Source organism: Abramis brama, assembly GCF_963993115.1.
Source record: "Abramis brama genome assembly, chromosome: 13".
Classification (NCBI taxonomy): Eukaryota; Metazoa; Chordata; class Actinopteri; order Cypriniformes; family Leuciscidae; genus Abramis; species Abramis brama.
The window spans coordinates 5,441,755-5,462,569 of NC_139975.1; the positions used below are offsets into that span (position 1 = coordinate 5,441,755).

Below are 20,815 nucleotides of genomic sequence, written 5' to 3' on the forward strand. Positions count from 1 at the left end.
GCTTATACAGACTATATAAGAAGCGCCTATTGATCGCTTAATATATAAAGATTAATTGTGCAACACATGAACGCCAAACAGACTGTGCACAACACATCAAGTGCATATGTATATGCCATATGAAGTGCATATAGAGAGATGTGATATATGACGCAGCGGTGCCGCAATGACTCTCCGATCCTCCAAACGCTTCCTCGATATTCATACGCGATATACTCGTCAAATCGAGAGCGGAAAGTCGGTTTAGTGACAAAACTAAAGTAAAGCATTATAGCGCAACATGATAACAGTCGAATGTTTTATATCGATTCGGGCCGCTGTTGTGTTTTTGTCCTCCTCCCTCTCTCTAGCCCGCGTGATACTGCATTATAATAAAAACAAACACCCACACCAGCAGCGCGAGTATCACATATTCAGACAGTGTCTTATTTGTTGGTCCTCACGTACCATCAGCTCCAGGGTTTTGTCCTCCATGTCCGGATCCATATTATTATTGTTGTTCTGGTTGAATCCAACCGTGAAAATGGAAACCCGTCCGTGAACCCGAGTGAAGAGAGAAACAACATACACCTACAAACATGGAGAATCAATGGCATTAAAGCAGAATAAGAGTCCTACTCCACAGCTTCGCAAAAGAGCATAAATGTATTCATAAAATATATAATTTTTCTTTTAATTTTATTTTTTATTTAATTATATATATATATAATATATATATATATATATATATATATATATATATATATATATATATATATATATATATATATATATATATATATATATATATTATTTTATAAATATAAAATCTACATTAAAAATATATTACATTCTGTCTGTTTTAATTTGCTGTTTGCTTGTAATATATATATATATATATATATAGAGAGAGAGAGAGAGAGAGAGAGAGAGAATTTTTTTAAAATAAAATATATACAATATAAATATATTACATTTTGTCATATATAATATTATTATTTTTTTCAAACGGAGATGAGAGGACGTTTGTGGTGAAGCACGCTTTCAGGTGATTGGCTTCTTCTGTTTTTGGGTTGTTGTTGTTTTCCCCATCAGGAGTGAGAAAAACAAACAAACAAATCAGCCCACAGACCTCTTTATATCTTTCAGTCTTGCCAAGTTCATTTATGTTATTAATATTAATTCTGGCTCACAAATTCAGTTGTACAAGAAGTGTGAAATAAATCATACATTTACTGCAAATCATTTTGCAGTGCTGGCTGGGTAGTATAACTGATTACATGCAATCTGGATTGCAAAATCAGATTCCAAAAATTAAGTACTTGTAATTTGATTATTACATTTTAAAATACTTGTGATCAGACTATAGTTACATTTTTATTAATTACATGTTACTCTCACAATGGCAGTAAATTATTCATAATTCATTGATTCTCCTTATTACTACTTTTTTTTTATCTTTTCATTTTTCCTTTCTAAAAAATCTACTGCTTATCTACATTCAGAAGGTCTTCTGGATTTACAGAAATCATTTAGAATTCAAAATAATCATATAGAATTTGAAAGACAGCTAAACATTTGCATCTATAAAATCTCAATTTATACTGTGTAAAATATGCATAAAATATTATTGGGAAAAAATATTGTTTCTATTGTTTTTTCTTAACACTAGAGTAGGATAATATTAGATGTATTATTTATTTAATCAAATTTTCATTTTTAAAAACAAATTTTATTACTTATTCCTTGAAATAAAATTTTAATAAAAATTTTATTTATTTTTTAATTATTTTTTCTCCTCCCACTAGGAAACTCATTTCTCTTCTATGCTATTTTACTAGTGCCAGGCCCATGTATCGGTATTACAATCAGCCCTCAGCCACCATTCATATAAATAACAGCATCAACATAGGCTATTTTAACCCACACTGGTCAACTGCCAATAGTCATTGTATTTCTTAGCTGATGTAATAATAATAATAATAATAATAATGAGAAAAGTCTTTGCAATAGTGTTCTTATAGTCCGAGACAGAATAAAATAGTCCATTAATCATAAAACGTAATAATCTAGAAGCACAAGGTGAGATTTCAGAGAATAACTGCATATACAGAGCACTCTTAAGTAAAACAGGACACACAGGGAAGTTTCAGCATTTTCAAATTTATTTTGTTTCTCCCCCATTCCTTACATAAACCCATGTAAAAAATACCACACTGTCATAAAATACAGCAGCAGCAATTGCCAATAAAAAAAACTCAAAAGAAGAGAACTAGTGGTGGATTTAGGGTGGAAAAAGATGGGGGGGGAGAACAGAAAACAGAGGATAAAAAGAAAAAGAAACATTTCAAAATGAGTCCAAACAGTCTGAAAGATATTTTTACGAATTTAATTCAAACGGGAAGAGAATAAACAAAATGAGTCCTGTCCAATCAGAATGCTCTAAGGCGGGGCTTCATGAATTATTCATGATGGCTCTGTCGTTCACTTGATTGACAGACGACACACTTCTCTTCTGAAACTGTCTGTTTTTTTGTTTTTTTGTATCGAGTGCACAGGTTCTCGGTAAGAAAGAGACACGTTTCTTTCTATAATTCCTTAAATCTGCACTTATTTCTCTCTAACTTGGTCTCGACTACCTAGTAGTCATCCAAGTCAAAAATCTCATCTTCTTCTCCCTGGTAATCCAACCCCTGGAAATCCACTCGGTACCGCAAAATACCTGAGAGAGCAACACATTTTGTTAAAAAAACAACAACAAGAATATGATTGTATATCAACACCTGACATGATGAATATCATCACCAAAAACCAGAAACAAATGAAATAAATCCAGATTTAGCGTCACCTCCGATTCCTCCGAAACCCTTGACGAACTGCGACCCCTCCTGACTTTTATCAGTCACGATCTCCAGAGTGGCTCCAAACTTCTTATAGCTATTGGCGAACCACTCAAGCAGCGGCATGACCTCGATGAGCTCGTGTTCCTGACCCGTCTGAACCACACACACACAAATCAAACAAATGATCAGTGCCACAGTAAACATTATACATGTCCATCCACTAGAAATGACTAGGGCTGTCAACTGTGTAACAGTGTTAGGGTGGTTAATCACGACCTTTGACACACACACACACACACACCTCTTTGTCTATGAAGTGGGACTTGTCCTTCTCTTGTTCAGGGGTCAAATAAATGACTTTCTCATCTGAAACACACAACAGTGAGGAGACATTACAGAAGACACTTCCGCTTGACACACTCCGTTGAAGCAACAACCTGCAGTAAAAACAAACACTGAAAGAAAGTTTAAAACTCGTGTTTACACAGAACACACTTTTATATACACACGAGTCCCGAACACACAAAGTTATCCGGGACAAGAGGAAACAGTGAATATTGTTCTTTACAATAAGGTCTGATTAGGTAACATTAGTTAATGCATTAACTAACCATGAGCAACACATTTGTTACAGTATTTATTTATCTTTGTCAACATAATACACAATATACTCGCTCATTGTTAGTTTGTCTCTATTAAATAATATTAATGGAATCATTCTAATAATGTATTAGTAAATATTGAAATTAACATGAACTAAGATTAATTAATGCTTTAGAAGTATTTTTCATTATTAGTTCATGATAAATTGTATAGTTAACTAATATTAACAAATACAAAAAAAAAAAAAAAACTGCCATTATGGGAAAAAAAAAAAAACATAAAAATGAGAATATCAACAATTTCACATTTTAATTTAGTTAACTTTATGCATTAAAGCAAGTAAAACTGAAATAAAAATTAATAAAATCTATATAGACATTTAAAAAGCTGATAAACAAACAAAAAAAACAATTATTAAAAAAATATATATATATATATTTAAAATAATATAGTGATAGTCACATATAACTGTTACATCATCACTGGAAGAATGGACTGACCAATCAGATAACAGGAACGAATGTGTCCATATTATAATTCCTGAAGTGATTTAATTAAAGCTTATTTGAACTGCTCTACAAGTGCTGACTGACAGGAACATGAAAGGATCTTAAATCTGAGACTGTGTTTGTTATAAACGTGTGTGTAAGATTCTGGACCAATCCCATGTGTGTGTTCATGTACCGTTCTCCGAGTCGGTGACCTCTGCCCCATGCAATCTCAGGACGTATCTCATAGTCTCCAAATTTTCATAGACAATGAGAATTTCAACGGCTCCCATTTCTAGCGCCTTCAGTGTGTCCTCCACGCCAAAACAATACTTCCCTGTGTCCTGACTGATCTCGTCGAAGTATCGCCCTGAGACAGACAGACAACGCCACCGTCAATGCTTTCAGATACACTTAGGGTAACAAACTTGTGAAACATTTCATTTAGTTTTTCATAAGGTCTTTTAAAATGTCTAAAGAAAACAGGGCAGCAGAAGAGTCGAATATGCCAGAGAGAAATTAGAAGATCTGGTGTACATCATATGAAGAACCAGGGTTAGTATTAAATAAAACTAGTAAAACATTTTTTGTTAATTAAAAATAAATAAATAATATTAATTAAAAAATTAGATGAAAACCATAATACTTAATATTAGATGAAAAACTAGATGAGAAAAATCAAAAATGTGAAATGTCTTGGCAACTAACTGAAATAATAAAAACTAAAACTGACATACATAAAAAATAAATCATCTTGCATCTTAGATTTGTTTTTAAATAAACAGGCACGCATTCAACTACAGGTTAAAAATAATGAAGAAATGCTTTATTAAAAATGTTATAACGTATAATTGGAATTGGCTTATGTACTAATATATCAATACATACGAATTAGAGGGCGACCAATATTGGATTTTGCTGATACGATGATAATATGTTTAAAGAAAGGCAATAAAAAGATTATTGTGCTAAACTAGTAAAATCTGTATAATGAATGTGTTATGAATAATGTTCTTAATCTTTCCTTCCTGTGACAGGAAGCCCAGAAAGAAGCTAGTTTACATTGAATTAATCGCCAACTCGTTTATTGTGTAGCAAAACATGCCAATAATAACCAGAAAAAACAGCATAATGCAGAACTGAATGCCTGAAATACCCCAGGACTCTTATTTTGAAATGACACGTTTTGACTTTGATACCAGCAGCGTATTAAAACATATTCAATTGTCGCCTTTTGAAGTTTAATATTCACATTAGGCTGCATCACGAATTCCAAATTTGAGACCTTTTGAAAGGATCATTTAGACTTTTAATATTCCATTTAAAACATTTAAGACTTTTTAATGGCCTTACATTTTATCAAACTAAATGTAAAACCTTTTAAAAACCCACGGATGTTTGCACATGCAAAACTACTGTTGCTTGGATTTCAGAATGATTTCTGGATGCAGAACGAGACTGAGGTCTTGTTACAGACTTTATTCATTTGTGAGAACCGATATTTACCTATCAACTTTTTCTCCTGTATGAATTTGACGTTGGACAGGACTTCAGCGGAGAGCTCAATGGCCTGATTGAAGCCGTTTTCTCCTCCGTAAGAGATGTCGACCAGCTTCAACACTTTCGCCTGCAACCTCTGCAACCAATCATACAACCGACTGACATTAGAGAGACAGCCAATCACAAAAAACCTGCCATTTGTTCAGATCCAGTGATAAACTATGTACAAAACAGCATATTTTTCTGCAATATAATGCAATTTCAACTCGCATACTATGTTTTAAGTGTGCAGTATACAGTATTCTGAATTCTATTTGAAAATAAAGCCATTAAAGAGTTTCTACAAGGACTTTTATTCAACAAATCAGAGTCAACAACAGGCAACCAACACACTTTCTCCTTACCGGGTCGAACATGTCCGATTGGCTGAGCTCTGTTTTAAAGTCAGCGGATCCGGCCAGAACCATTCCGGCCACGTTGACTTTATCGTTGGACACGAAGAGCTGCACGGCCGTCTCTGCCACTTTCCTCACATAATTGTGTCTCTTCTCCATCCTTAGCCGAGCGAAACGCAGCGCGGACTGACCTCCTCTTCCTGACACACAGTGGAATATATGTGTTTATATATGCACCATTTAAAGGGTTAGTTCACCCGAGAAAGAAATCTCTGTCATTAGTTACTCACCCTCATGTTTTTCCAAACCTGTAAGACTTTCGTTCATCTTCAGAACACAAATGAAGATTTAAAAAAAAAAAAATTTATGAAATCTGAGAGATTTCTGTTTTTCTGTCAGAGACTCCGTTCAAAACTTTCATAAAGAGGTCAAATAAAATCACATGAATTGAGCAGTTTGATTCAAGTCTTCATGTGGGTTTCAAAGATAAACGAAAGTCTTCCAGGTTTGAAATGGCAAGAGAGTGAGGAAATTATTAAATAATTTTCATTTTGGGGAGAACTATGCCTTGAAGTTTAACAAACTTGTGAAACATTTACATGTGAGAACTGGTCATGTTCATTCTATTATTTAAACATTTCGTAATTAAAGAATTTGTGAAGTCAAATTTAAAACTTTTTAAGACCTGAACAAATAAAACCAATACCATTTTGTCCATATAGAACAAATCCAAACAACCTCAAAATAAATCATGGATCACAGATTATTTTACTCAATTAAACAGGCACACATTCAGAAATATTTTATTCAATATATACATATGTATTTAAACTGGTTAATGTACTAACATATCAATACATACGAATAAAAGGTTGATCGATATTGGATTTTGCCGATAAAATAATGTTGTGTTTAAGGAAAGGCAATAAAAAGCTTATTGTGTATTTTTAAACAAAATAATAAAAGATAAACAAAATTATCTATTGTGCTGAAAATCTGTATATTAAATTTGTTCATTGTATTAAATAACATTCAAGAGCAGAAGACCAGAGAAATTTGAGTAAAGATGACACTGTTACTGGCTAAAAAAGAAGTTTTAATAATTATGCATTTTTTTCTAAAATTAAAAAGGGAAATCATTTGAAACAAACAAGACTTAAAATTTGTAATGCAAATAGTAAAATAAATGCAGTCAAATCTTTCCCACTAAATAAACACATAAAAGAAAAAATACGAAATAATTAACTTGTAACTCTAATAGTCAGCGATATTTTCCTACAGGCATTTTTACGGAAACATTTTCTAAAATAAAAATTAGTGATAACGCAAATGACTCATTGAGTCAGAGTTTGGAAATGAATCATATATCAGCTCGAACACTGATTTATCTGCAGATGTTTAAATGAGAGACGCAGTTAAAATGTCTATGAACTCGTATTCACGGTTCTCGAGACGAGAACGGATCATGAAACAATCTTTAAGAAACTTAATGGCTAAACCCAAAGTGCATTAAAATCATCTTGATTTTATATTGGCGAATTTTACATATAATGTGAATATAGTCCTAGAAAACAAAAGCATCAAGTTTAAGTGTCTAGGCCTGATTACCGTGTTTTTTAGGAAGGTCCACAGTAAACTTGTGCAGCACGTCTCTGGTGTTTCCCTGTAGAGTGCCGAACAGAGCTCCACTACCATCGATGACTATGAAGCCGAACTTACTGTCATCCGACAATAACGCCGTCAGAGCCTAGAGAAAGACAGAACATTATACAGCATCTCAAATACAATGAGCTTTATGATTCAGATTGTTTTATTTAGTGCCATGTCAGCATTCAAAGCTATTTTCATGGCAAAAATTCAATTACAAAAACACGAATATCATATAAATACAATAAAAACCAAACAAACAAAAACAGCAAGTTGTATTATACAAGATTTTTTAAATTAACATGATAAAAAAATCCAAAACCTTTTCAGGCATAATCTTACTAAATAAGTCCTTAAAGGAACACTCCACCGTTTTTTGAAATAGGGCTTATTCACCTTCTTTCCTACATTTAGATAGGTGGGCAAATGCATTTTTGTCTCAGTGCATGCATTGTTTTAGTTTGTCAGGGTCGGCGCTAGCTTAGCTTAGCATAATGAATGGAATCCTTTGTTGCCAGCTAGCATGTCCTGAGTAAAAGTGATATAAAAAATAAAAAAACCCCACCTAATTACTTCTTGTGGCCTGCGTATTCACAACGAGTACAAATAGCGATGCAGATTAACACTAGGCGATTTCCTAGGCAGATATTTACTTGGGAGAGATATCACGCCCAAGTAGCAGTGCTTCCCCCTAATATAGTCCTTAATATATAAGTCAATATCTGCCTAGGAAATCGCCTAGTGTTAATCTGCATCGCTATTTGTACTCGTTGTGAATACGCAGGCCACAAGAAGTAATTAGGTGGGTTTTTTTTATTTATATCACTTTTACTCAGGACATGCTAGCTGGCAACAAAGGATTCCATTCATTATGCTAAGCTAAGCTAGCGCTGACCCTGTCAAACTAAAACAATGCATGCACTGAGACAAAAATGCATTTGCCCACCTATCTAAATGTAGGAAAGAAGGTGAATAAGCCCTATTTCAAAAAACGGTGGAGTGTTCCTTTAAGTGAGGTAACTTCATAAGAGAGCATTCTACTTGTATTAAAGGGTAACTCTCACCAAAATTGAACCTAGGCTCTTTTTGTTAATCTACCCGAGTCAAACTTTCGTGTAAAAAACTTTCGTTTTTTCGTTTTCGGTCAAAATGCCTTTTGAATGGGAGTGCATGGGGAACTTCTATGATAGCATCAAAATTAATCGCTATTTTTAAAACACTAAGAAGGCTCGACACAACATGAAACTTTGCTGGAAGTATCACCAGAGGCTCTACACATGAACTCCAGCATTGAGAACATTGTTTGTGTACACAGAGTTTACTAAAAAGAAAGGTTTTGAACAACTCACTTTTTCAGTTAGTGTTTCCGGTGGCTGGAATTTTGTCAGTCAAAAGTCGTCGATCTCCGAATGCAACGTAAAATGAGGAGAGTAAAGATGGAAAGCTCCTAAAGCTTGTTTCCATATAAATTCACTGATAATTTTTGATCTAAGTTATCATGCTTTTCATTGAAATTACAAGTTCATGACATTTCCTCATATGGAGTCAGTTCATTACGTTGCATTCGGAGATCGACTACTTTTGACTGACAAAATTCCAGCCACCGGAAACACTAACTGAAAAAGTGAGTTGTTCAAAACCTTTCTTTTTAGTAAACTCTGTGTACACAAACAATGTTCTCAATGCTGGAGTTCATGTGTAGAGCCTCTGGTGATACTTCCAGCAAAGTTACATGTTGTGTCGAGCCTTCTTAGTGTTTTAAAAATAGCGATTTTGATGCTATCATAGTCGTGCCCCAAGCACTCCCATTCAAAAGGCATTTTGACCGAAAATGAAAATACGGTCAAACATAAAAGTGGCGTTTCCATTCTAATTATGCTTTTAAACAAAAGTTTGACTCGGGTAGATTAACAAAAAGAGCCTAGGTTCAATTTTGGCGAGAGTTACCCTTTAAGTCCAGGACAATCTAATAAAATATGTTTAACAGAGAGGGGAATCTTACAAAACATGCATAAAGTCAGGTCTTCTGAGCTTTGTGAAACGCTTCATTTGGATTGGGATTTTACCTCCGTGTGGAACTTGTTGTCACAGAGGTACAGGGAGGTGTTGATGGGTTTGAACGGCTCAAAGTCGATGTTCACTTTCTTCTCTTTGCCTTCATCCGTCACTATGGTGCCGCAGTAAACCACCAGACCATTATGGGGAACTGCAGGAGACAAGAGACGCCAAACACACCCAAACCATCAATAATGCAAAAATGACATGAAATGGTATTCGCAAACCATTTTATTTCTGTACTGACACATTTCTGGGTGAACCAGAATTTTCAATGAGATAATCATGAACTGATCGCATTTTATCTATCATTACTTGCCATAGCTGTCTTAACTGTCTGACATTAAACTACTGTGTTAACTATTGGAAATTGATTTTTTTTCCAAAACACTGAACCGCAAATAAAGTTTTTATTTGGCTGAAAATCGAAAACTAAAAATGTATTTAATAATCAACTCTAAACAAAAACTGAACTGTATATAAACATTTTAATTGTACGTAAGGAAGTTTGGTTACACTTTATTTTAAGGTGTCAGTGTTACAGTGTAATTATATATTTAAAGGCAGGGTAGGTAGGAATGGTCTAAAAAACTTCTTTTTCAAATTTGTTTAAACTTTATGTACATATCAATACATAATTAAAATGTAAGTACTCTGAAAAAGAAAGTATAAAAATCGAGTGTCTGTAGACCTCTCAGGACTGTTTTAAAGACAGTTCATTATTTCCATTCACTCCACCCCCTCCCTTCTGGGCTCCTTCCAAAGCCACGCCCCCAAAACACATGAACGCGCGACTCCAACCGCTGAGCTGAAGACGCATTATTTACCTGAGAGAAGCAGAGAGGAAGGAGCACAGTGCATGTAGTGACATCATGTCAGAATCACATGTAATAAAAAAATCTAACGCTAATTGCTTATGAATATAAACAAATAAGATGTATTTTAGTACTCACTATCAAGCTAGCATTATTGATATTGGTAAATTTAAAATATATATATTTTTTGATTCGTTAACGAGCTAGTTATATAAGCTAAAAACAGGTTGCATTGATACACTTTTTTACATTACCATCAGTTATATTGTGCTGAAGATGAATTTCGTGTAAGATTCATAACATATATGGTGTTCTGCATGTAGGGGTGGGAGATATTGACAAAAATGAATATCTCGATATTTTTTTCCAATATCTAGATATCGATATTCAGGCGATATTTTTGCCATCCTTCAAAGAAATGTGAGCAAACTGGCAAAAAAGGTCCAGTTGGTCTTTTGACTTGCTGCATTTGACCTATATTATTCTAGGCTATAGAAAAAAACAATAAAGGAGCTAACTAAACAGAATCTGTGGCAGCCCCTACTTTTTCCACTTACAAAAAAAAAAAAAAAAAAAAAAAAAACTTAACTAGGCACTTCTTGCAACAGTGATTATTAAATCAAACAACAATATTGTTGATGATCAATTCAAAGTAAAAAAAAAATAACATTTTCAAAACAGTATAAATCCATTCATTTTTCCCCCAAAACGCTATAAATCCATCTTTTTTTTTTTCTTCTAAATTTATGGTTTGTCTTTTATTTTTCGTGTTTGCATTTATGAGGAAAAAACAATATTACTTGACAGTTCTCCATTATGGATGCGAGCGCTCTGAAAGCTGCACTAAGACTTTCAAACTTTAACAGAGACCTCAAAACAGAAAGCACAAAGCCTTTCTTTAAAACGAATTTCGTTTTGTATTAATTGTATCTTAATTTTAATATTTTTTTTTTTCATTAATTCATTAATATTTTCATTCCTGGATTAAATACATAAAGTAAATATAGGCTATCAATCACAACATAAGGTGCTTGAACTGGAGATTATATCATCGTGAACCGAACCGTAGCCTCGCCTCACAGGCCTAAAAAATGTGGAATATATTTACAGAAATCTGGTTCTAAACAAAACCATCCAAAACAAAATAAAACTATGTAGCCTAAATGTGCATTTCTCCGGTGCATGCGTTCACTAGCCTACTGCGAAGATCGCGAGTCAAATATCGTCAACTTCATCTTTGCAGCCGACACAGAAATTAATAAACAATTAAAATGTCTTATTGCAATATTTTACACATTCATAATCATTACTTTTGCTGGTTCTTTGAGGCAGCTTTTTAGGTTTATGGCGTTTTGGAAAAGAGCTCTTCACGTACGTACAAACACCGTTTCACCAAGGCACAGCAGCCCTTCAGCACATAAGAACAAAAAGAGAAAAAGCACGGACTTACTAATTACGAAACTTTGATGTGGTTGAACAGCTGAAACAGTCACAAATTCCTTTGCAACTCAAACCTTCTCAGTACGAGTTATGATGGAAGAGAACAGCATTACAGTTTTCAGCGCGTCCTCCTTTGATTGCTGTGTTGTGACTGGAAAAGTGCATGCAGGAGCACATGCGCAAAATGTAGGTTTGTAAAATGTCCTTTTGTAAAATAAAAATAATTTTAGGGCGAAGCAGAGGAGGTCGTGCAAGAGGCCGTGGCGTGCAACTAGGGTCCGAGGAAGTAGAGGCTGAGGACGGGGTGGTCGCTGGAAAGCCACGATGATATTGACACGCGTTTTATTTCTTTGTTTATCCAAAGACTTTTTGTTCATTGCCTTTTCTAGAACTGTCTTCTTTTTTTGCCTTGTTTGCCTTCACTAACTGCATGCCGGTAATGTGAATTTTGATTGCTCTTTGTCTGCCATTGTTTTGCTATTCCTAGGTTCCGTGCCTCTCGAATTCCTCAAATCAAACGTGCGCGCGCAAGAGGGCAGATCCCGTGGCAAAAGGGTGGTTGCCATGGTTGCGAGAGAGAGTGACAGTCGCCTAAGCCAATCCTTTGATTCGTCCCGAATCGAAATAATGAGCTGTGTTTAATACAGATTAAACGGTCTAGAGTCACTTGATTTTTATACTCTTTTTTTCAGAGTACTTACATTTTAATTATGTATTGATATATATAGAAAGTTTTAACAAATTTGGATCTTTTATTTTTATATAGTCCTACCTACCCTGCCTTTAAGTACTGAGTAATATTAATTAACTACATGTACTTACTATAGGGTTAGGGTAGGATTAGGATTTGGTTGAGGGTTAGTTGTAATTATGCATAATTTACTTTTAATACTATGGTAAGTACTTGTAACATATGTATCAAGGACACTGTAAAATAAAGTGGACTTTCCGAGGACTTTTCTATCGCTTCAGAGGTGTGTGTGTGTGTGTGTCTAAAATGTAACCCTGACCGTTTTACTTGCCTTTTGTTAAATAATCACTCGTTATTAAAATTTAGATATTTCGATAATACCTCAATTGTATGGAACGTATGCTTAATTTGTGCAAATTTGTATGTCACTTTTTTTTTACCGGAAAATGTATTATTTTCAAATATATGCATTTATAGTGTGTATATAAAGCATTTTACCACTGATTTTTAGTGACAGTCGATATGCATGGGCCACTGGCGATGACAGTTCCCCCCCATGCCGTGCCATACCACACCCACTCCCCACCCTTCTTCTCACAGCCATCCACGCCCATTTAAGTTGCATTTTTTAAAAAGATTGTGAGCTAGACTTGAGCTGAAAGATGGGGGTTTCATGACCCTTTAATTATATAATTATGTTTCTACTCCAATTCGTTTTAAACGGTGGCTGTAATAAACACTTGTTTTAATGACAGATTTATTCAAGCAATTGACTGGTTAAGTAAAAATATATAATGAATATATATATATTTACATTTAGACATTTAGTCATTTAGCAGACGCTTTTGTCCAAAGCGACTTACAAATTAGGACTAAATTAAGCGAGTCATCGTGAAGAGGCAAAAAACAACGCAAGAAGTGCTCAAAATACGAAGTTCAGTCATTGTTCAGAGTAGCATAAGCGAGGACATAAGGGAAAAGGAAAGGTAGGATATAAAGGAAAAGGAAAGTTTTTTTTTTTAAAATATATATATTATATTATATTTTTACTTAACCAGTCTATGTTGTTAACTAACCATCAAATACTTCAGATCTTAGCCTAGAATCAGATAAATCTTTAAGGATTTGCTAAATTTGTCTCAGACGGCCACATCGTGGACAAAATCATAGTGTGAACCCAGCTATTTTTTGCTTTTGGAATGACATGCACAGATGAATTGTGCACAATAAGATCATGAATGTGCATTATAAAAATTATTTTCAATGTGAAGGGTCAAGTTGACTTTATATCCCATCTTATGATCAAAACAAACCTTTTAACCATCAACACTCTTCCAGCTAGCAGAGCCTCTAACAAAACTGCACCAATTTCCCATTATAAATATGTCAGGCATGCACTTAGCACTATTTTTCTTAGAAAGCACAATGTTAGGGTTTCATACACAAATTGAGTCTATCAAACATGTTCTCATATGTGACGTGGATGACAAAACCAGTCACATGTCGCACGGGTATATTTGTGGCAATAGCCAACGATACATTGTATGGGTCAAAATTATAGATTTTTCTTTTATGCCAAAAATCATTAGGATATTAAGTAAAGATCATGTTTCATGAAGATATTTAGTAAATTTCCTACCTTAAATATATAAAACATTTATTTTTGTGAGTGAATGCAGCACAATCGCCAACATAAATGGACAACTTTCATTTTCTCAATGTTTCGATTTTTTTGCACCCTCAGATTCCAGATTTTCAAATAGTTGTATCTCTACCAAATATTGTCCTATCCTGACAAACCATACATCAATGGAAAGCTTATTTAGTCAATTTTCATGTGATGTATAAATCTCTGGTTTTGTCATCCAGGGTCACATATGATCAACTCAATAACTCTCTCAGCGATACGCGAGCGGTCAGAACAACACAGGCTTTAGTCTCAAATGTCCTCTTTAAAAATGCAGGTGTTTGACTGTGATTAAAAAAGAACACACTCTCTCACACACACACAAAGGTTCGCTATCTTTGCGAGGACTCTCCATAGACGTAATGGTTTTTATACTGTCCAAACTGTATATTCTCTTCCTTTACACTAAACCTACCCATCACACAAAACCTTCTGCATTTTTACATTTTCAAAAAAACTCATTCTGTATGATTTATTAGCTTGTGTACCCACAGTTGGGGAGTGACACGAGTCCCCATGAGTCTGTGTGCATTCAGGTTTAAGTCCCCACCGGGATAGGGAAACATGCACACACACACACACTAGGGCGGTCAACGAATATTCTAAATTCGAGTATATAATAGAATAGTTTTAAAAAACAGAATTTCGAAGGTGAATAGTAATATTCGAATGTGGAAAAACACGCCCGCGGTAGCAGAGGTGCGGATGTCTGCTTTGCGAGTGGGCGCGCTGCCTGAGGGGTTTTATATACTGTAAAACTTCAATTAATGTTAATAATATTTGTTTCAATCACTGAATGAAGCCTGCTATATTTTGGACAAGAGTCGCAACCTTAAATTGCTTGCACAAAACTCTTGATCAGCACTCAACATTTGCTTATTGTTGTTCATTTAAACCGTTATGCGCAGAGAGCGTGAGGGCGAGAGAGAGAGAGTGCCTGCGAGTGCGAGCGAGCGAGAGTGAGGTCTGCGGTCTTGTCCATTAGTTGATGTACTTGTTTTGTGTAGGTAATACGTTGTCAAATATGTTTAAACTTAAATAAACTACCTATACAAGTAGTTATGTCTCTTTGTATTAAATTGTCCTGTTATTGACGTAATGCGCGTCATTGACAAAATGCGCAACCAGGAGCCTCATTTATAAAACTTTGGGTAGGATTTGCGTCAGAAGTGGCGTACGGATGAAACATAGGACGTGCGTACGCACAGAAATATTCGGATTTATAAAACCGTGCGCACGCACATCCTACGCAGTTTTCCCTTAATAAATCACAATCAATTCTAAACGTAGCGCAGCTTTTGCGGCTTCATGTCACGCCCATAGTTGCCCATAACTAGTCCGTGAAACGCCCACAAGTTAATATTCATCGATTGCGAAATCATGGCAAACAGAGAGAGGACACCAAGAAACGTAACTTCACTCAATGTGAAGTAAATTATCGTTGGCGAGGTGGAAAAGAGGAGTAAAATGTTGTTTGGAGGGCACAGTGTGGGCATTACTAATGCCAAAAAGGCACTTGAGTGGCAAAAGGTTGCAGACGCCGTTAATGCTGCAGCCTCACAACCTCGGACCGTGGCCGAAATAAAAAAGAAATGGTCGGACGTCAAAGTCGATGAAAAAAAGCGTCAGCGCATTGTGATGGCATCATGGCATTTTATTACCATCCATTTGATTGCATCTGACAAGCTACAGATGTGTTATGATGAATTGCATAACATGCCAATATTATTGCAGAACATATTTCACTTTTCTTTTTGCAAATATGTGTTAATTTGCATTTCTGTTGTAATCTTCGTTTGATTGTTTGTTTTACACTGCAGATCGATCAAACGGGTGTTCGTGGAGGCTGTTAATTGTAAGTAAATTGTTATTTATGAGAGGCAGTATTGCCATTTCTTTTACACAACGGTCTACAGTTTCACACACTTTCACGTGTTTCTTCCATTTATTTACGTGATTTATTTACGTGATTTACGTGTTTTTTTAGAGGGAATATTCGAACGTCATTTTTGAGCAATTTTGACAGCCCTAACACACACACACCTTTGTTGTAGAGTTTGAGTCTCTGCTGGACTGAGGTAATGGCTCCCAACACTGACAGTCGGTTCACTCGACTCTTGATGTTTGACGCTGTCCCGAACTCATCCGCCAACATCTTGGACACCCTGGAGATCTGATCTTTAGGAGGAATGATGAGCGAGATCATGCTGGTCCCATTACTGACAGAGAGAAACACAAACGGCCATGTTATTCAGCTCGACACAACCATCAAACTGACATATCACGGTCAACTCAATCATTTACAGAGAGAACAGTGTCTTAATTCCAAGATCTAGAGAGCAGTCCAGAGGTTTACTCGTGACCTCAGAAGCAGCATTTTAACCCGTTTAACGTCCCCTTTTAAACTACATATGGTTGTAGTTCATGAACGCTTTGGATTACAGACCTAAAGTCTCTTGTAAAAGACGACACTCAGCATGTTATTGCAGAAGTGAAAGCAGCTTCAAATAGTGAAAGTGTAAAAAGTTATAGAAGTTTAATTTAATATGTACTGAACAAAACATTTATTTCATACCAAATCTGTATTTCACAAAATAATTTGCTAGAAAATCGAACCAAGTTTTGTTCCAAATTTGAAATTGATATCACAAAATGCAAGCCTGCTATGTGGTTTAAACTTGTTTCAATGGTAACACAATGTCCAATTTTCAAAGCGGTTTAAGCTTATAAATGATGCCTAATTTATGATGATTACTCAAATATGTGACGGGGAAAAAAGGAAATAAATAAGCCCGCCAGCAGTTCAATGTTTAATTGAATTGGATGAATGCTACAGAAATACGTTATATGAAATAAATCCTGATTGTATTTTAGAATTTTGTCTTGCATTAATCTTAAATGTCTTATAGAAATAGTTTTTTGTTAACTGTATGACTTTTGTTATTCACTTTGCTCTCATGAAAACAGTTTGACATTATAAATAACATAACCGCACATATCACACAGAAATATCGGTTTTTAATCATTACATTTCAGTATTAAGTGTAACATTTTTCAGTTTGTTTGCTATCTTGGATGGATTTTTCCATCACGATGCATTCTGGGATTGGCTTTTTCTATGTTATGGATCAGCTTTTGAGAGTCAAAGAGTGTCAGAGAGACACAAAAAGGTCAAAGGCCTCAGTATTGTCAGCTGACAAAAGTGGCATTTCTAGAGTTCTCTTACACACACACACACACACAAACCGCTGCTAAAACAGAGACTGACTTCAAACATTCAGTTTATACAGTCCACACTGAGATCTGAGGTGGAATCAGGGTCAAAACACAGAGAGAGCAGAACACAGTTCAGTTTATTTACACACACACACACACGTGGCATGAAGGTCAGTGGCACTCACGCATGGAAAACAAAGAGTTTCAGGTTCTGATGTGGGAATCGACATAATTCATTTGTGCATGAGAGCATGAATTACTACCATCCTGCACACACACACACACAGAATTTACCCTTGAATGAAGGTCTGTATTGTTGTGAAGCTCAACTACCTGTCATAATCATAGCATGAGTGCCAAACGTTCGTGCCGATGACGCATTTACACGCTCTGTAACACATGTAGTGGTTCTGCAAATAGACCAATGTACACAAGCTTCACCCTTGATACAAAGCTCACAGATGTATTACCTCCATCCTTACACACGACAGGTAAATGAAGTGTAGAAAACGAGCATTTCCTTCCCATTTCAAAACCCATGGCTGACAGAAGGCCGGTTGTAGGATCAAATCTAGCACAAGCTGATCATGAACAATAACAGTTGTGTCCTTGAATAAGTCTCCTATCTGAACTTATAATGAGTGCACTGTTTAATGAGTAATTATGGTTATTAGGAGGTCCTAACTAAACACACAGGTTTGAAACTCACAGATTCAAAACTGAAACGCACACAGATCGTATCAGACGATCTCATGAGAGCGGCCCGGACCTGCGGCTCGAGGAACTAGTCATTAGCGGTGTCTACTACGGCAGGAATCAACATTACTATTGCTCATACTTAAACATTAGGGATTAGGAAGAAAACCCAATTGAACTATGTGTGTGTGTGTGTGTGTGTGTGTGTACCTACTTAATTATATTTTGGGGACAAATTTGTTCCCAGAAATGACCAAAACCTGACAAAATCTCCAAAATCCTCCAGTTAGGGACGTCCTCATTTGTAAATCTGGTATAAAGTAAACATGTGTGTGTGTGTGTTGTTCTGCAGCAGCGTTTGTGCTTGTGAAAGTAGTCTCTTATGGTCATTAAGCCTGCATTTGATAAAAAAATGTATAAAAAAAAAATAGTAATATTGTGAAATAGTATTACAATTTAAAATAATTTTCTATTTTAATATACTTTAAAATATAATTTATTGCCGTGACGCATTAGTATTTAGTGTCACATGATCCTTCAGAAACCACTCTAATATGATGATTTGATATTCAATTATTATAAATGCTGAACAGTTGTGCTGCTTAATGCTTTTTTTTGGAACCTGTGATACTTTTTTCTAGATTCTTTGATGAATTTAAAAAGAACAGCATTTATTCAAAATATGAATATTTTCTAACCATATAAATCTTTCCTATCATTTTTTAGCAATTTAACACATCCTTGCTGAATAAAAGTATTAAATTCTTAAAAAAAAAAGAAAGAACAAACTACTGACCCCAAACTTTTGAACGGTAGTGTATATTGTGTGTATATACATATATACACACATACATACACACATATATACATACACACACACACACATACATACAGTAGTCAACATTTGAAGTGAATCAATAAAGTTTCATCAAAGTTGTCCTAAGACAAGAACGGGTATTGTTCAAAATTCATGTATAACTTTGATGAAAGGTTTTGATCCACTTCAAATGTTGACTACTGTATGTATGTAGTGGATATATACACATCATAATTTGGTGGCAGGTAATGAATGATCCCTTGTGGTGGTTTGAATCTACAGCCTTTCAGTTGCCAGTCCAGATGTAAACCACCGAACTAACACACATCAAAAACACTTTAAGACACATAATTATCCAAAACACGTTCAAGCACACACTTCTACACGAACTCTCTCACCCTCTCGCCGCTTCCAGACTCTTGATGAGTTTCTTGATCTTCCAGATCTCAACATTTCTGTCCGCCGCGTTCGGATCATCTGCCATCTTCAGTCCTGCAACAGCGGAAAGAAACTCCCGTTAAAACCGGGACTAACCCGTGTGTGTGAGAGTGTGTGAGTGCGCGCGCGCGTGCGTGCGTCTGTGTGTCCTGCCCGGATGAGTGCGTCCACACGAGCGCCTGATGATCGGTGATTTCGACACCCTCCAAGGACGCACCAACAAAAACTACAGCAAAGTACCACGGTATTACTCTGATTTCCGAGCGTGTACACGGCCGGACGTGTTACCCTATTGTTTGAAGTGCATTTGAGTACTATATAAATACGGTTAACGTCGAAGTACACGATCAAAGTACTCAATATCCTCTTTAAACACCAATATAAACCTCTATGTTGGATATCTGATCATTAAAAATACCTGACTCTCTCCCTCCGGTTTCGGTCGGTCGGTCTGTCTGTTCCACACGCGTCACGCCGCCGCCGGTTCCTGCGGATACACGTGGGAGGAGGAGCTTCAGTGGTTCACTTCCTGGTTACCTGCCTAGAAACCAATGGGCCCCAAATGATTCTAAATGAGACATACCACTTTTGTTCCTGCAGGGGGCGCTCGGTGGCCCAGAGAGCGAATCCTCCATTGAGCCACATTCAAATATTAGATGCTTTGTGTAAACGGACGTTAGAAGAATTAATTCATGAGGAAAAAAAATGAATATTCATTCTTGCATTATATCTTTATAATATATAGGTAGAGATAATATCCGGGCCGCTCTAAACTCCGCCCACTTTAGTAATACTTTCCATTCTAGCGTCTTATTCTATTTCTACGGTGGAAACAGCGTTTCTTCGTTTTGATTGGCTAAGAGTTGTGGTGACGAGTCGGGTCCTCCATAAGGACCCCAAGCGATCCCATTGGCTCAAACTACTTTTATTAGGCACTCTCTTTAGAGCCTGTTTACAATTCCTACAAAATCGTGTTATGAAAAATGCTGTTTGAACTACGTTAAAATGCACTTTAGTTAGCCTGTGTACTAGCATAGCATACACATAATTTGTAATTACATTAAAGATGATTGTGAATACATGTAATATGTTTAATAACATATTAATAACAGAAGGGGTGGATTGGAAATGTAGTTGGATGTTTTTTTATGCTATTTAAAATAAATTATAGGATTAAATAGCATGATACATAATCCAATAATAAAAAAGCATTTATAATAATTATATATAGAGAGTTCCTTACTCTAATTCTACCTTTTCTTGTTATCATTTGTTTTGTGTTTGGCAATATTGTATGTAAACATAATTATGCCAATGAGGTACTTTAAAATGAACAGTAGTACCACTCTACTTTTCTAGTCATTTTAATTACATAGCCTATTTGTTTCACTAAAATCGTAAAGTAGGCTATAACATGCAACTACCCAGAAAGGTAGTGAAATAAGTGTATACATGTAATAGCTTATTTTCAATTTGCTTATTTTACTCGTAGGACGTTGAAGGGG

General features: G+C 35.5%; 2 protein-coding genes across 5 annotated transcripts in view; both read right to left on the bottom strand.

Moving 5' to 3' along the window:
- fbxw11a (F-box and WD repeat domain containing 11a) overlaps positions 1-568 on the bottom strand; it is a 26,830-nt gene extending 26,262 nt beyond the window's left edge. For 2 of the 4 annotated variants that reach the window (XM_084133460.1, XM_084133461.1), the window contains exon 1: positions 448-568. In XM_084133460.1, the coding sequence (XP_083989586.1) occupies positions 448-486 (39 nt within the window). In that variant the 5' untranslated portion in view covers positions 487-568. The remainder of the gene's footprint in view (positions 1-447) is intronic. The other 2 variants (XM_084133458.1, XM_084133459.1) reach the window with 2 other exon arrangements.
- Positions 569-2,122: 1,554 nt separating this feature from the next.
- etf1a (eukaryotic translation termination factor 1a) lies at positions 2,123-19,828 on the bottom strand. The gene is made up of 11 exons (XM_084133114.1): positions 19,729-19,828; positions 19,271-19,364; positions 16,187-16,362; positions 9,522-9,661; positions 7,417-7,555; positions 5,818-6,008; positions 5,420-5,549; positions 4,110-4,283; positions 3,124-3,188; positions 2,828-2,975; positions 2,123-2,701 (listed from the first exon to the last, which is right to left on the bottom strand). The coding sequence occupies exons 2-11, from the start codon at positions 19,354-19,356 to the stop codon at positions 2,619-2,621; spliced, it is 1,332 nt and encodes a 443-aa protein (XP_083989240.1). The 5' UTR covers positions 19,357-19,364; positions 19,729-19,828; the 3' UTR covers positions 2,123-2,618.
- Between the last annotated feature and the right edge of the window lie 987 nt (positions 19,829-20,815).

Bases quoted from the DNA above. Each gene is read 5' to 3' on its own strand.
- etf1a (XM_084133114.1), bottom strand. From the start codon at position 19,356: ATGGCAGATGATCCGAACGCGGCGGACAGAAATGTTGAGATCTGGAAG. The intron at 9,662-16,186 runs GTGTGTGTGTGT...TGTCTCCTGCAG, and splicing joins ACTCAAACTCTACAACAAAG to TTCCCCATAATGGTCTGGTG. The intron at 5,550-5,817 runs GTAAGGAGAAAG...GATTGGTTGCAG, and splicing joins AATCGGACATGTTCGACCCG to AGGTTGCAGGCGAAAGTGTT.